This window comes from Anabrus simplex, chromosome 1 (genome assembly GCF_040414725.1).
Source record: "Anabrus simplex isolate iqAnaSimp1 chromosome 1, ASM4041472v1, whole genome shotgun sequence".
Lineage (NCBI taxonomy): Eukaryota > Metazoa > Arthropoda > Insecta > Orthoptera > Tettigoniidae > Anabrus > Anabrus simplex.
Genome location: NC_090265.1, coordinates 825,619,031 through 825,637,020, shown reverse-complemented (window position 1 = coordinate 825,637,020; position 17,990 = coordinate 825,619,031). Strand labels below are relative to the sequence as shown.

General features: G+C 38.5%; 1 protein-coding gene across 1 annotated transcript in view; it reads left to right on the top strand.

Annotated features, from left to right (window-relative positions):
• Positions 1-17,990, top strand: part of LOC136857169 (cyclin-dependent kinase-like 2) — a 327,482-nt gene that overhangs the window by 183,794 nt on the left and 125,698 nt on the right. The window contains exon 4 of the mRNA XM_067135607.2: positions 2,568-2,746. Within this exon, the coding sequence (XP_066991708.2) occupies positions 2,568-2,746 (179 nt within the window). The remainder of the gene's footprint in view (positions 1-2,567; positions 2,747-17,990) is intronic.

Here is a 17,990-nt window from a genome sequence, read left to right as displayed (position 1 = left end):
CATATTTCCATGACTATCTTCACGACTAAATAACATCATAGCCAACAATACAGTTTAGACAGATTAGAACTACCAGACAACCAATTCCATCTATCACATGTAGGTGATGTGAAATGACGTGTATACTGTTTTCCTTCACGTCGGCACACAAACAATGCAGTTTAGGCGTAGGCCTTGTCAAATTCATCATTTGAGCTTTGTCGCTGTATGGTCGACGGCTATTATACAGTCATTGGTATTTAAAGTCCCCACAGGTGTTTGTTCCATCATCTTATCACAATACCAAAGCAGGCTCAGTTAAAATAAGACACTATAAGTGAAAATTATTCAGCATACTTAAACAAATCACAAATCAATAATATTGAAACATATTCACATGTATGCAAGCGATAATGTAAATTCATTGTAGGCTATTTACTGTTGAGGCCCGGGTTCGATTCCCACCTCAGCCATCCTGGAAGTGGTTTTCCGTGGTTTCCCTCTTCTCCTCCGGGCAAATGCCGTGATGGTAACTAACTTAAGGCCACGGCCGATTCCTTCCCTCTTCCTTGCCTATCCTTTCCAATCTTCCCATCTCCCACCAAGGACCCCCGTTGAGCACAGCAGGTGAGGCCGCCTGGGCGAGGTACTGGTCATTCTCCCCAGTTGGATCCCCCGACCCCATGTCTCACGCTCCAGGACACTGCCCTTGAGGCGGTAGAGGTGGGATCCCTCGCTGAGTCCGAGGGAAAAAGCAAACCTGGAGGGTAAACAGATTAAGAAAGAAAGAAGAAACTGCTAGCTGTAGCGGCAACTGGCTCGCTTTCAGTGCTATAATAATTTCGTGAGGCTATTTCTAGCAGAGTGCAGCCCTTGTAAGGCAGACCCTCCGATGGGGGTGGGCGGCATCTGCCATGTGTAGGTAACTGCGTGTTAGTGTGGTGGAGGATAGTGTTATGTGCGGTGTGTGAATTGCAGGGATGTTGGGGACAGCACAAACACCCAGCCCCCGGGCCACTGGAATTAACCAATGAAGGTTAAAATCCCCGACCCGACCGGGAACCGAACCCGGGACCCTCTGAACTGAAGGCCAGTACGTTGACCTTTCAGCCAACGAGTCTGACGCTTTCAGTGCTGAGAGAGAGGTAGAGGGCCGTAAGGCTGCCGCTCTCCGGTCGCGATTTCAACAGAATTACCACGTTCACTATCTACTAACCATCATTTCTTTTGATAAAGAAGAATGGGCATGAATGTCACGATTGTTTATCGTCGCCATAAGACATATCTGTGTCGGTGCGACGCAAAAAAAAAAAAAAAAAAAAAGAAACCGATTGTTTCAATGCTCTGTTGAAACTGTAATAAAGTATCATTTATTTTTAATGTAATTTTCTTGGGCTACCGCCGGTAGCCCCGGTAGCGCGTAGAATACGCCCCTGAGAAAAGGAAACGCGTTTCCAGAACTGCATGTTTCCATATAGGATGTTATACATTACAGTGACCAAAATGGCGATGTTGAAATCCACAGATAAAATGACAATTTAGATACAATAAAATGAATACGAGTTTTTAAAACAGTCAATTTTAAATGTTCTTTTTTTTTTTTTTTGCTAGGGGCTTTACGTCGCACCGACACAGATAGGTCTTATGGCGACGATGGGATAGGAAAGGCCTAGGAGTTGGAAGGAAGCGGCCGTGGCCTTAAGTAAGGTACAGCCCCAGCATTTGCCTGGTGTGAAAATGGGAAACCACGGAAAACCATTTTCAGGGCTGCCGATAGTGGGATTCGAACCTACTATCTCCCGGATGCAAGCTCACAGCCGCGCGCCTCTACGCGCACGGCCAACTCGCCCAGTTTTAAATGTTCTAGATGTCCGAAAGTGAAATCCAAACGAATAAAATGTTTATACCATATCAACAAATGGATTTTCTATCGTGTCAAATTACTTACTTAATCTGCTTACCCTCCAGGTTTGGCTTTTCCCTCGGACTCAGCGAGGGATCCCATCTCTACCGCCTCAAGGGCAGTGTCCTGGAGCGTGAGACTTTGGGTCGGGTGATACAACTGGGGAGAATGACCAGTACCTCGCCCAGACGGCCTCACCTGCAATGCTGAGCAGGGGCCTTGTCGGCGGATGGGGCGATGGGATGGGATAGACATGGAAGAAGGAAGGAAGCGGCCGTGGCCTCAAGTTAGGTACCATCCCGGCATTTGCCTGGAGGAGAAGTGGGAAACCAAGGAAAACCACTTCGAGGATGGCTGAGGAGGCAATCGAACCCCCTCTACTCAGTTAACCTCCCGAAGCTGAGCAGACTCCGTTCCAGCCCTCCTACCACTTTTCAAATTTCGTGGCAGAGCCGGGAATCGAACCAGGGCCTCCGGGGGTGGCAGCTAATCACACTAACCACTGCACCACAGAGGCGGATTTCATGTCAAATTACATAATAAAATTTCATACAGCCAAATAAATGAAAGTTCCCATCAGTTCATTCAAAACTGCTTCCTTTTCACCGCCACACATTATGTTAACATTCTGTTAGTTTAATGTATAAGTTAATAATACGATGCAATGTGTTTTATTTGCTTTCAGATCGTACATCGTGATGTGAAGCCTGAGAATGTCCTAGTGTCGCGTTTAGGTGTAGTGAAATTGTGCGATTTTGGTTTTGCTCGCTGTCTCATCTTCCCTGGGGATAACTACACGGATTACGTTGCTACGAGGTGGTATCGAGCACCTGAACTTCTGGTGGGTGATCCTAAGTATGGCAGGTTAGTTATTATTTTTACCAACATTCACAAGGAATATTAGTCAGTTTTTATACTCATATAATATGTATTACTAAAGAAGAGAGCCTCCGTGGCTCAGACGGCAGCACGTCGGCCTCTCACCGCTGGATACCGTGGTTCAAATCCCGGTCACGTCATGTGAGATTTGTGCTGGACAAAGCGGAGGTGGGACAGGTTTTTCTCCGGATAGTCCGGTTTTCCCTGTCATCTTTCATTCCAGTAACACTCTCCATTATCATTTCATAGCATTTATCAGTCATTCATAAATCACTTTGGGAGTGGCGACCCCATTGTAATAATCTATATATATCTCAAAACGTTGAAAGTTTACAGATGTAAAAATTGGTATTTAGAATCTTCATTAAAAATAAAGAAACACTTATTTTTTTGTTTTCTGAAAATCCTAATAGGAAAGGAGGAAAGGGGTGAAAAAAGGGTTGAATGCATTTAATGAGGATACTTATATCTCAGAAACTGAAGATGTCACAGACCTGAAAATTGGTGTTTTGTATCTCCTTTAATAATAAAGAACCACGTATTTTTTTGTTTTTGGAAAATCCAATTAATGGGGGGTAAGAAGGGGTGAATTTCTAAAATTAGTGTATCTATATATATAACAAAACTTTTAAAGTTTATAGATGTAAAAATTAGTATTTAGAATCTCCTTTAAAAATAAAGAAACACGTATATTTTTCTTTTCGGAAAATCCCAATAGGAAGGGTGGAAAAGGGTGAAAATATGTTAAATACCTTTAATGAGGCTAATTATATTTCAGAACCTGAAGATATTACAGACCTGAAAATTGGTATTTGGGATCTACTTAAAAATAATAAAGAAACAGGTATTTTTCGTTTTTGGAAAATCCAATAATGGGGGGGGGGTGAAAAGGGGTGTGAATTTTTAGAATGAGTGTATCTACATATGAAAATTTTAAAAATTTACAGATGTAACAATTGGTAGTTAGAATCTCCTCTAAAAATAAAGAAACGCGTATTTTTTTGTTTCCTGTAAATCCCAATAGGAGGGGTGTAAAAGGGTGAAAAATGGGTTGAATGCCTTTAATGAGGATACATATATCTCAGAAACGGAAGATATTACAGAACTGAAAATTTGTATAAGGGATCTCCTTTAAAAATAAAGAAACACGTATTTTTTTAGTTTTTGGAAATTCAAATTAATGGCGGTTAAATAGGAGTGACAAATTGGGGTGAATTTTTGAAAGACTATATCTACAGAATATCTTGGAAACGTAAAATGTTACAGACGTAAAAAGTGGGTGTTTGGAATCTCCTGTAAATGTAAAGAAACATAGGTGATTTGTTTTTGGAAACTCCACTTAAGGGGAATTCAAAAGGGGTGAAATTTTTAAATGAGAACTTTTGCGGTAAATCTAAAAACTTAACATGTTACAGAAGTGAAAAATGGTATTTTTTATCTCTATTAAACATAAAGAAACGTGTATTTTTAGTTTTCGGAAATACCACTTGTGTGGAGAGGGGGTAAAAGTGACTGAAAATGGTGTTGAATCCTTTTAATTAGGCTACTGATATCCCAAAAATTAAGATGTTATTAGACGTGAAATTTGATATTTGCAATCTGCTTTAAAAGTAAAGAAACACGCGTTTTGAGGGGAAACAATTTTTGGGGGCGGGAGTGTAAAGGAGTTGAATTCCTTTCATGTGGACACATAAATAAAAAACTGAAGAAGTTAGAGTCGCGATAATTGGTATTTAGAAGATCCTTTACTATTAAACAAACAGGTACTTTTTGCGGGAAAATTCACTTAGGGGGAGGGGGGAGCAGTGTGAAATGAAGTGAAAAAAGTGAATTATTTTTATGGGGATACATATATCTCAAAACTGGAGGTAATAGACGTGAACATTGGTGTTTGGAATCTCCTTTAAACTTAAAGAAACACGCCTTCTTTTAATTATTTTTTTTTGGGGGGGGGGAGGGTTTGCTGTAAATAAACTTAACGGCGTTGGGGTGTAAAAGGAGGTGAGACCAATTGATTTTACTGTCCTTAATGTACTTATAAGGATCCTCCGTTGCTCAGGTGGCAGCGCGCCGGCCTCTCACAGCTGGGTTCCCTGGTTCAAATCCCGGTCACTACATGTGACATTCGTGCTGGACAAAACGGAGGCGGGACAGGTTTTTCTCCGGATACTCCCGTTCTCGCTGTCATCATTCATTCCAGAAACACATAATAATAATAATAATAATAATAATAATAATAAAAATAATATTAATAATAATGTTCCGAACCGTCGTCAAATGTGCGGACCGCGCTAGAAACGGCTCCTGGATGGGTAATGACTAAGAATGCAGTCCAGCCGCGGGTTCAGTGCCGCCAAGGCACCCAATATGACACCACGCCGTATCTTCTGAAGGATTTTATCCATATTAAAAATGATTATAGGAAGAGATGGCCAAAGATTTACGGACCCAACTGACCGGGAGGAATACCTGAGCCTAGCCCGGGAAGTACGAAATCGATTGCTGGAAAGGAAGATTGAAAAATGGGAGGAAACGTGCCGTAATCTAATAGAAAACCAGTCAGATCGGGAATTTTGGTGGATTCTCGCAAAAAGCGAGTCAGATCGTGAATTTCGGCAGATTATATATCTAAAACAATAAGCATTCAATTATAAATTTCAGTATAATACCGTAGCGAAGCACGGGTATCTTGCTAGTATATATATAAAGTAACTTGTCCTGACTGACTGACTGATTCATCATCGCCGAGCCAAAACTACTGGACATAAAGAGATGAAATTTTGGGAATATATTCATATTAAGACGTAGGTGCTCGCTAAGAGAGGATTTTTGGATACTCCTTCGCTAAGGGGGTGAAAACGGGGGTGAAATTTTAAAATGAGTTGTTCTATATCTCAAAACTTTAAAAGGTTACAGATGTAAAAATTGGTATTTAGAATCTTCTTTAAAAATAAGGAAACACGTATTTTTTTGTTTTCAGAAAATCCCAATAGGAGGGGTGAAAAAGGGTGAAAATGGGGAAAAATGGGTTGAATGCCTTTAATCAGGATACCGGTACCTATATCTCAGAAACTGAAGATATTACAGACCTGAAAATTGGTACTTTTGATCTCTTTTAAAAATAAAGAAACACGTAATTTTTTGTTTTTGGAAAATCCAATTAATGGAAGGGTGAAAAGGGGGTGAATTTTTAAAATGAGTGAATCTATATCTCCAAACTTTTAAAGTTTGCAGATGTAAAAATTGGTATTTAGAACCTTCATTAAAAATAAAGGAACACGTATTTTTTTGTTTTCGGAAAATCGCAATAGGAGGAGTGAAAAGGGGCTAAAAAGTGGTTGAATGCCTTTAATGAGGCTACTTATATATATCAGAAACTGAAGATATTACAGACCTGAAAATTGGTGTTTGGGATCTCCGTTAAAAATAAAGAAACACGTATTTTTTTGTTTCTGGAAAATCCAATTTAGGGGGGGGGGGTGAAAAGGGAGTAATATTTTAAAATGAGTGTATCTATCTCAAAATGTTTAAAGGTTATATATGTGAAAATTGGTATTTAGAATCTCCTTTAAAACTAAGTAAACACACGTATTTTTTCGTTTTTGGAAAATCCAAATATTGGGGGGTAAAAAGGGGGGAGGGTAAATTTTTTAAAATGAGTGTGTATACATCTTAAAACTTTAAAATTTACAGATGTAAAAATTGGTAGTTAGAATCTCCTCTAAAAATAAAGGAAAACGTATTTTTTGTTTCCTGTAAATCCCAATAGGAGGGGTGTAAAAGGGTGAAAAATGGGTTGAATGCCTTTAATGAGGATACATATATCTCAGAAACGAAAGATATTACAGAACTGAAAATTTGTATATGGGATCTCCTTTAAAAATAAAGAAACGCGTATTTTTTAGTTTTGGAAAATCCAATTAATGGCGGTTAAACAGGAGTGACAAATTGGGTGAATTTTTGAAAGACTATATCTTGGAAACGTAAAATGTTACAGACGTAAAAAGTGGGTGTTTGTAATCTCCTGCAAATCTAAAGAAACATAGGTGATTTGTGTTTGGAAACTCCACTTAAGGGGAACTCAAAAGGGGTGAAATTTTAAAATGAGAATTTTTACAGTTTATCTCAAAGAACTTAACATGTTACAGAAGTGAAAAATGGTATTTTTTTTATCTCTATTAAACATAAAGAAACGTGTATTTTTAGCTTTCGGAAATACCACTTGGGTGGAGGGGGGGGGGTAAAAGTGACTGAAAATGGTGTTGAATTCTTTTAATTAGGCTACTGATATCTCAAAAATGAAGATGTTACAGACGTGAAATTTGATATTTGCAATCTGCTTCAAAAATAAAGAAACACGTATTCTCGGAAAATCCAATGAAGGGGGGGGGGGGGTGAAAGAATTGAAAAATTAATTGAATTAATTGAATGAGAATACATACATCTAATAAAAACTAAAGTTGTTACAGACGTGAAAATTCGTATTTGGATCTCCTTTAAAAACAAAAAAAAGCGCGTTTTGGTGGGGAAACCATCTTGGAGGGCGGGAGTGTAAAGGAGTTGAATTCCTTTCATGAGGACACATAAATCAAAAAGTGAAGAAGTTAGAGTCGTGATCATTGGTATTTAAGAAGACCTTTACTATTAAAGAAACAAGTATTTTTTGCGGGAAAATTCAGTTGGGGGGGGGGGGGGAGTATTGTGATATGAAGTGCCGAAAGTAAATTATTTTTATTGGGATACTTATATCTCAAAACTGAAGGTAATAGACGTGAACAGTGGTGTTTGAAATCTTCTTTAAACATAAGAAACAAGCCTTCTTTTAATTTACTTTTTTTTTTTGGGGGGGGGGGGGGTGCCGGTAAATAAACTTAACGGCCGTGGGGTGTAGAAGGGAGGTGAGACCAATTGATTTTACTGTTCTTAATGTACTTATAAGGATCCTCGGCAGCGCGCCGGCCTCTCACAGCTGGGTTCCGTGGTTCAAATCCCGTTCACTCCATGTGACATTCGTGCTGGACAAAACGGAGGCGGGACAGGTTTTTCTCCGGATACTCCGGTTTTTCTGTCATCATCCATTCCAGCAACACATAATAATAATAATAACAATAATAATAATAATAATAATAATAATAATAATAATAATAATAATAATAATAATAATAATGTTCCGGACCGTCGTCAAATGTGCGGACCGCGCTGGAAACGGCTCCTGGACGGGTAATGACTAAGAATGCAGTCCGGCCGCGGGCTCAGTGCCTTCTAGGCACCCAATATGACACCACGCCGGATCTCCTGAAGGATTTTATCCATATTAAAAATGATTATAGGAAAAGATGGCAAAGATTTACGGACCCAACTGACCGGGAGGAATACCTGAGCCTAGCCCGGGAAGTACGAAATCGATTGCTGGAAAAGAAGATTGAAAAATGGGAGGAAACATGCCGTAATCTAAAAGAAAACTAATCAGATCGGGAATTTTGGCGGGTTCTCGCAGAACACGAGTCAGACCGCGAATTTCGGCGGATTATATATCTAAAACAATAAGCATTCAATTATAAATTTCAGTATAATACCGTAGCGAAGCACGGGTATCTTGCTAGTCTATATATATAAAATAACTTGTCCTGACTGACTGACTGACTGACTGATTCATCATCGCCGAGCCAAAACTACTGGACATAAAGAAATGAAATTTTGGGGATATATTCATATTAAGATGTAGGTGTTCGCTAAGAGAGGATTTTTTGATATTCCATCGCTAAGGGGGTGAAAAAGGGGGTGAAATTTTTAAAAGAGTGTATCTATATCTCAAAACTTTAAAAGTTTACAGATGTAAAAATTGGTATTTAGAATCTTCTTTTAAAATAAGGATACACGTATTCTTTTGTTTTCTGAAAATCCCAATAGGAGGGGTGAAAAAGGGTGAAAAAAAGGTTGAATGCCTCTAATCGGGATACCGGTACTTATATCTCAGAAACTGAAGATATTACAGACCTGAAAATTGGTACTTTTGATCTCTTTTAAAAATAAAGAAACACGTATTTTTTTGTTTTTGGAAAATCCAATTAATGGGAGGGTGAAAAGGGGGTGAATTTTTAAAATGAGTGAATCTATATCTCCAAACTTTTAAAGTTTGCAGATGTAAAAATTGGTATTTAGAATCTTCATTAAAAATAAAGAAACACGTATTTTTTTGTTTTCGGAAAATCGCAATAGGAGGAGTGAAAAGGGGTGGAGAAAGGGTTGAATGCCTTTAATGAGGCTACTTATATCTCAGAAACTGAAAATATTACAGACCTGAAAATCGGTGTTTGGGATCTCGTTTAAAAATAAAGAAACACGTTTTTTTTGTTTCTCGAAAATCCAATTAAGGGAGGGGGTGAAAAGGGGGTAATATTTTAAAATGAGTATATCTATATCTCAAAACTTTTAAAGGTTATAGATGTGAAAATTGGTATTTAGAATCTCCTTTAAAAATAAAGAAACACGCATATTTTGTTTTCGGAAAATCCTAATAAGAAGGGAAGAAAAGGTTGAAGAAGGGGTCGAATTCTTTTCATGAGTCTACTTATATTTCAGAACCTGAAGATATTACAGACTTGAAAATTGGTATTTGGGATCTACTTTAAAGGTAAGGAAACACGTATTTTTTCGTTTTTCGAAAATCCAAATATTGGGGGTGAAAAGGGGGGGTGAAATTTTTAAAATGAGTGTGTCTACTACATCTTAAAACTTTAAAATTTACAGATGTAAAAATTGGTAGTTGTATTGTATTGTATTGTATTTATTAGTGAACAAAACAGGCGTTCAGCCCCGAATACATGTTCACAATAATAATAATAAATAACAAATAAGATTAATAAGAATAGTCCAACCTGAGCCACCCCTCTCCACTATATACTAAATAACATAAAATGAAATAAACAATACCGTCCCGGTTTTATACCAGAACCAACTCCATCTACATCAATTCACAACAGCCTGGTCAATGTTTACATTCTACTGCTGGTGTTACAACTCCATGCTTGTTATCACTCTCACGTACGCAACCTTCTTACTTCAGCATTTTCATCACCTCTGTTGTTCCCTGACCTACTCCAGCATAAGCTGCAACAGCAGCATTACCAGGTTGCATTCCAAACCAGCCATTACATGATTGCATACCAAACCGGCCATCTTATTCCGTCATTACGTTCCAATCAACCATACCGCAACTTTTACCAATCTGCGTTAACATTGCTTCATTTCATTTCATTCCGTCATAACACTCCATAATAAAATTACCTCTCATCTCCAGAAATTTCGGCAATGAATAACAAATACCAATCACGCCTCCAAAAATTTTGGCCAGCAATACTCCAACACCACATTTCAGCAATACCACACCAACTCTACCTCATATACCACCTCTACTTCTTCTACAAATACACTCACCTTCTGCCATCCACCATCTTATACCACCACTTCTCCAACACCACATTTCAACCCTATAACATATCATAATTTAATACTTCCAACACCACACTTCAGCATACCAGCTCTACTCCTTCCACAAATACACTCACCTTCTGCCATCCACCATCTTATACCACCACTTCTCCCATACCACATTTCCACCCTATAACATATCATAACTTGCATTTACCATACACTCATACTCATCCTACCCGTCATAATTACCTACTGAAGACTCCATCTTCTACCAAACCAAAATTTACAAATAGCCGAGTTACATTACTACATCTCCATACCTTTCCAACACCACATTTCAACATATACCACCTCTACTTCCAACACCACATTTCAGCCCTAACACGCACTCGTCTGCCATCACTCAGCATTTATACCAGTCACCAATACAATACAAAATGATAATAAACTCACCTGTTTCCAGCTCCAAAAATTAAATAGCCATCAACATCACATTTCAACCCTATAACATATCATAACTTGAATACTAAGCCTTCAATACTTCCAACACCACACTTCAGCATACCATCTCTACTCCTTCCACAAATACACTTACCTTCTGCCATCCACCATCTTATACCACCACTTCTCCAACACCACATTTCAACCCTATAACATATCATAACTACATCTCCATACCTTTCCAACACCACATTTCAACATATACCACCTCTACTTCCAACACCACAATTCAGCCCTAACACACACTCATCTGCCATCACTCAGCATTTATACCAGACACCAATACAATCTCAGTACCACCACCTCTACTTCTTCTACAAATACACTCACCTTCTGCCATCCACCATCTTATACCACCACTTCTCCAACACCACCTTTCAACCCTATAACATATCATAATTTGCTCAATTTGCCATACACTCATACTCATCCTAATACCCATCATAATTACCTACCGAAAACTCCCACTTCCCCCAAACCAAAATTTACAAATAGCCAAATTACAACACTTATCCAACACCACATTTACCATCACTCCTCCAGCTCCAAATATCAACAAACTGCCATCCACCATCTTATACCACCACTTCTCCAACACCACATTTCAACCCTATAACATATCATAACTTATATACCACTTCTCCTTCACAACATTTCAGCCTCCACGCCCTTAATTACTTACTTACTCGCTATATTATTGTTTTTTACATCTTGTAACAAAACCCTCACTACTTTTCATTGCTCTCATCATGTCCGTATATCTTCTATCTCTCCCTGCGCTCATACTCAAATTCTGTGCGAGGTACTCACGGGTTAACACTGGCCTTACTTTTATACCCTGATCTTGTCTAACTACACCACTACACTCAGCTCTCTCAGCTTCTTGTTGCTCACTCTCCTTTCCCCCATCACCCCTTTGATCTTCAGCCTCTCTCCTGCATTGCCCGTCCACTGCTCTTTCCTTACCGTTGTTCATACTTCCACTTAACACCTCGCTCCGTCTCTCTTGACACTTTTCAGTACTACTTCCTATAATTACACTTCTACCCTCGTTATCTTTCACTTGCCTATTATCTTCCACTCGTTTGTCATCCCCGTTATTCACTACACCTCTCTTAGCCTCCTCATCTTGTTTCATCCTCCGTTCTAGGTCCATCAGTCTATTCACCGACCATACTCTCCTCCATCTGTTGCCTGTCACCACTAATTCCTGTCCTCTGATGACTGCATTCAACCCTTGCTGCCTAGCTCGTATCATGTGTTTTTTAAGAGTTTTTTCATTCCTCCACTCTTCAGCTCCTATGTCCCTCCTTATCCATATTTTTTCTCCTTGCACGTTACCTGCATTACGCACCACTGTATCAGCCATCAGTGTAGAAAATAATTGCACTTTGATAGGCCTATTACCTCTAAATCTTCCCACTCTTGTCACATCATCAATGTCCACTTCACTGAAATTTATTTTCATTTTACCCTGAATTATGTCCACTACTTTATAAACTATACTCGTCTTATCTTCCTTCTTACCCTCTTGCACTCCATATATAAATAAGCATTTATTTCTGCGACTTCGGGTGTTAACAACTACGTCGGCTTTCAGTTTCGATATCTCCTCTTCCAATCTCCCTATCTCCTCTCTAAATGCTGAAACTTCTTCACCATTTCTTCTCACCTGTGAAGCTGTGTCTTCTATCTTTTCCTGAAACCACCCCTTCATTTTTTCAAACTCCCTCGTTTGTTCCTTGATCATGTTCTTGATTTGTTCGAAGGGACATGTCTCTGCTACCACCTCTTTTACGATTTTTCTGATTGTTTCCATGTCCTCCCAGCTCATGTTTCCTCTGGAAGTCGGACCTGGGTTCAGTTCTACTCCCCCAATCCAAAGCAATATCAAAATCACCGCTGCAGAAAGTATAAAGTATCCTATTTTATCCAGTTCTATTCTGCATCTTCTTGTCTTCACTTCTTCTTTCTTCTTCCTTCCCTCCCAACCACCTATGCTCGCCCTGTACTGCTCCGCACCAATCATTGCCTGTAAGCACCTCGCTGACTTCCAACACTCCGCACTTACACTACCTTCTCCCACTCCAGGGACCCTCCACTCCGTACGTCTGCACTCGCCGGTGGCTCTAGGTGAACTGAAAAATTGGTAGTTAGAATCTACTCTAAAAATAAAGGAACACATATTTTTTTTGTTTCCTGTAAATCCCAATAGGAGGGGTGTAAAAGGGGGAAAAGTGGGTTGAATGCCTTTAATGAGGATACATATATCTCAGAAACGAAAGATATTACAGAACTGAAAATTTGTATATGGGATCTCCTTTAAAAATAAAGAAACACGTATTTTTTAGTTTTTTGGAAAATCCAATTAATGGCGGTTAAACAGGAGTGACAAATTGGGGTGAATTTTTTGAAAGACTATATCTACAGAATATCTTGGAATCGTAAAATGTTACAGACGTAAAAAGTGGGTGTTTGGAATCTCCTGTAAATGTAAAGAAACATAGGTGATTTGTTTTTGGAGACTCCACTTAAGGGGAACTCAAAAGGGGTGAAATTTTGAAATGAGAATTTTTACAGTATATCTAAAAAACTTAACATGTTACAGAAGTGAAAAATGGTATTTTTTATCTCTATTAAACATAAAGAAACGTGTATTTTTAGTTTTCGGAAATATCACCTGGGTGGAGGGGGGGGGGTAAAAGTGACTGAAAATGGTGTTGAATTCGTTTAATTGGGCTACTGATATATCAAAAATGCAGATTTTACAGACGTGAAATTTGATATTTTCAATCTGCTTTAAAAGTAAAAATACACGTATTCTCTAAAAATCCAATGAAGCGGGGGGGGGGGTGAAAGAATTGAAAAATTAATTGACTTAATTGTGTGAGAATACATACATCTAATAAAAACTAAAGTTATTACAGATGTGAAAATTCATATTTGGATCTCCTTTAAAAACAAAAAAAAAACGCGTTTTGGGGCGGGAAACCATCTTGGAGGGCGGGAGTGTAAAGGAGTTGAATTCCTTTCATGAGGACACATAAATCAAAAACTGAAGAAGTTAGAGTCGTGATAATTGGTATTTAGAAGATCCTTTACTATTAAAGAAACAAGTATTTTTTTCGGGAAAGTTCACTTAGGGGGGGGGGGAGTAGTGTGAAATGAAGTGAAAAAAGTAAATTACTTTTATGGGGATACTTATATCTCAAAACTGAAGGTAATAGACGTGAACATTGGTGTTTGGAATCTCCTTTAAACATAAAGAAACACGCCTTCTTTTAATTTTTTTTGGGGGGGGGGGGGTGGCGGTAAATAAACTTAACGGCGGTGGGGTGTAGAAGGAGGTGAGACCAATTGATTTTACTGTTATTAATGTACTTATAAGGATCCTCCGTGGCTCAGGCGGCACCGCTCCGGCCTCTCAAAGCTGGGTTCCGTGGTTCAAATCCCGGTCACTCCATGTGACATTCGTGCTGGACAAAACGGAGGCGGGATAGGTTTTTCTCCGGATACTCCGGTTTTCCCTGTCATCAGCCATTCCAGCAACACATAATAATAATAATAATAATAATAATAATAATAATGTTCCGGACCGTCGTCAAATGTGCGGACCGCGCTGGCAACGGCTCCTGGACGGGTTATGACTAAGAATGCAGTCCGGCCGCGGGTTCAGTGCCGCCAAATCACCCAATATGACACCACGCCGGATCTCCTGAAGGATTTTATCCATATTAAAAATGATTAACGGAAAAGATGGCAAAGATTTACGGACCCAACTGACCAGGAGGAATACCTGAGCCTAGCCCGGAAAGTACGAAATCGATTGTTGGAAAGGAATATTGAAAAAATGGGAGTAAACGTGCTGTAAAATAATAGAAAACGAGTCAGATCGGGAATTTTGGAGGATTCTCGCAGAAAACGAGTCAGATCGCGAATTTCGGCGGATTATATATCTAAAACAATAAGCATTCAATTATAAATTTCAGTATAATACCGTAGCAAAGCACGGGTATCTTGCTAGTCTATATATATAAAATAACTTGTCCTGACTGACTGACTGACTGACTGATTCATCATCGCCGAGCCAAAACTACTGGACATAAAGAAATGAAATTTTGTAGATACTTTCATATTAAGATGTAGGTGCTCGCTAAGAGAGGATTTTTGGATATTCCTTCGCTAAGGGGGTGAAAAGGGGGTTGAAATTTTAAAATGAGTGTATCTATATCTCAAAACTTTAAAAGTGTACAGATGTAAAAATTGGTATTTAGGATCTTCTTTAAAAATAAGGAAACACGTATTTTTTTGTTTTCGGAAAATCCCAATAGGAGGGGTGAAAAACGGTGAAAAAGGGGTTGAATGCCTTTAATCATGATACCGGTACTTATATCTCAGAAACTGAAGATATTACAGACCTGAAAATTGGTACACATGATCCTTTTAAAACATAAAGAAACACGTATTTTTTTGTTTTTGGAAAATCTAATTAATGGGAGGGGGAAAGGGGGGTAAATTATTAAAATGAGTGTATCAATATCTCAAAACTTTGAAAGTTTACAGATGTAAAAATTGGTATTTAGAATTTTCATTATAAATAAAGAAACGCGCATTTTTTGTTTTCGGAAAATCCCAATAGAAGGGGTGAAAAGGGGTGAAAAATCGGTTGAATGCCTTTAATGACGATACTTATATCCCAGAAACTAAAAATATTACAGACCTGAAAATTGGTGTTTGGGATCTCCTTTAAAAATAAGGAAACGCGTATTCTTTTGTTTTTAGAAAATCCAATTAATGGGGGGGGTGAAAAGGGGGTGAATTTTGAAAATGAGTGTATCTATATCTCAAAACTTTTAAAGTTTATAGATGTAAAAATTAGTATTTAGAATCTCCTTTAAAAATAAAGAAACACGCATTTTTTTGTTTTCGGAAAATCCCAATGGGAAGGGTGGAAAAGGGTGAAAGTGGGTTGAATGCCTTTAATGAGGCTACTTATATTTCAGAACCTGAAGATATTACAGACCTGAAAAAAGGTATTTGGGATCTCCTTTAAAAATAAAGAAGCATGTACTTTTTCGTTTTTAGAAAATCCAAATAGTGGAGGGTTAAAAGGGGGGTGAATTGATAAAATGAGTGTATCTATATCTCAAAACTTTCAAAGTTTACAGATGTAAAAATTGGTACTTAGAATCCACTTTCAAAATAAAGAAACACGTATTTTTTGTTTTCGGAAAATCCCAATAGGAGGGGTGAAAAGAGGTGAAAAATAGTGTAATGCCTTTAATAAGGATCCTTATTTCTCAGAAACTGAAAATGTTACAGACCTGAAAATCGGTATTTGGGATCTCCTTTATAAATAAAGAAACATGTATTTTTTTAGAAAATCCAAATAGTGGGGGCGGGGGCGAAGGGGGATGTATTTTAAAAATGAGTGTATCCATATCTCAAAATTTCAAAAGTTTGCAGATGTAAAAATTGATATAAAAATAAAAGAACACGCATTTTTTTGTTTTCGGAAAATCCCAGTAGGAGGGGTAAAAAGTGTGAATAAGGGGTTGAATGTCTTTAATTAGGATACTTATATCTCAGAAACTGAAGATATTACAGACCAGAGAGTTCGTATATGGAACCTCCTTTAAAAATACAGAAACATTTATTTTTTTGTTTTTGGAAAATCTAACTAATGGGGGTTAAACAGGAGTGACAAATTGGGGTGAATTTTTAGAAAAACTATATCTACAGCATATCTCAGAAACGTAAAATGTTGCAGACGTAAACATTGATATTTGGAATCTCCTGTTAAAGTAAAGAAACAGGTATTCTCGGAAAATCCAATGAAGGTTGGGGGGGGGGGGGTGGCGGTGAAAATTTGAAATATTTATTGAATTAATTGTATGAGGATACTTACATCTAATAAAACTAAAGTTGTTACAGACGTGAAAAGTGGTATTTAGATCTTCTTTAAAAATAAAACGACGCGTTGGGGGGGGGGGGGGCGGAGAATCATTTTTGTGGGTGAGTGTGAAAAGGAGTTGAATTCGTTTCATGAGGACACATATCTTAAAAAACTGAAGATAATCGGTATTTAGAAGATCCTTTACTATTAAAGAAACAAGTATTTTTGCCCGAAAATTCACTTAAGGGGGACGGGGAGTGTGAAAGTAAGTGAAAAAAGTGGATTATTTTTATGGGAATACTTATATCTCAAAACTGAAGGTAACACACGTGAACATTGGTATTTGGAATCTCCTTTAAACATAAAGGAACACGTTTTCTTTTTGGGGGGGAGGTAAATCAACCGCGGTGGGGTGAAAAAGGAGGTGAGACCAATTGATTTTACTGTTTCTAATGTACTTATAAGGAGCCTCCGTGGCTCAGGCGGCAGCGCGCTGGCTTCTCACCGCTGGGTTTCGTGGTTCAAATCCCGGTCACTCCATGTGAGATTTGTGCTGGACAAAGCGGAGGCGGGACAGGTTTTTCTCCGGGTACTCCGGTTTTCCACGTCAACATTCATTCCAGCAACACTCTCCAATATAATTTCATTTCATTTGTCATTCATTTAATCATTGCCCCAGTGGAGTGCGACAGGCTTCGGGAGGGCTTATTCATTCCATTCCTGACCCGGTTGAATGACTGGAAACAGGCTGTGGATTTTCCATGTACTTATTCTGATCATAAACCGATCATTTTTAATCTCTCCTGGGTTCGTTTTTAAGAGCCATCTTTACCTTTGGAGAACCTTCTTAGATTACAATAGATTCTTCTGGCATATAAACAAAAATTTAAACATATTTGAAATAAACGATAGATATATGATTGACCGTGCAATTGTTCACCACTGTAATAAGGTCAATAATGCACGGACGTATGTCATTCGTATCGCCAGAAGTCCTGCGCACCTGCCTACGGGCGACAATGGTGCTGGTCATACTGACGTCAATGACAACGGCAGCAGATGTAATTTATCGCCAAGTAGAGGTTCAGTACCGCCAAGGCACCCAAGACGACACCACGCCGGATCTCCTCAAGGATTTGATCCACATTAAAATGCTTAGAGGAAAAGATGGCAAAGATTTAGGGACCCAACTGACCGGGTGGAATACCTGGACCTATCCCGGGAAGTACGAAATCGATTGCTGGAAAAAAAAAGGATGATGGGAGGAAAGTTGCCGTAATCTCTCAGAAAACGATCAGATCGCGAATTTTGGCGGAATCTCTCAGTAAACGAGTCAGATCGCGAATATCGGTGGGTTATATGTAAAACGATAAGCATTCAATTATAAATTTCAGTATA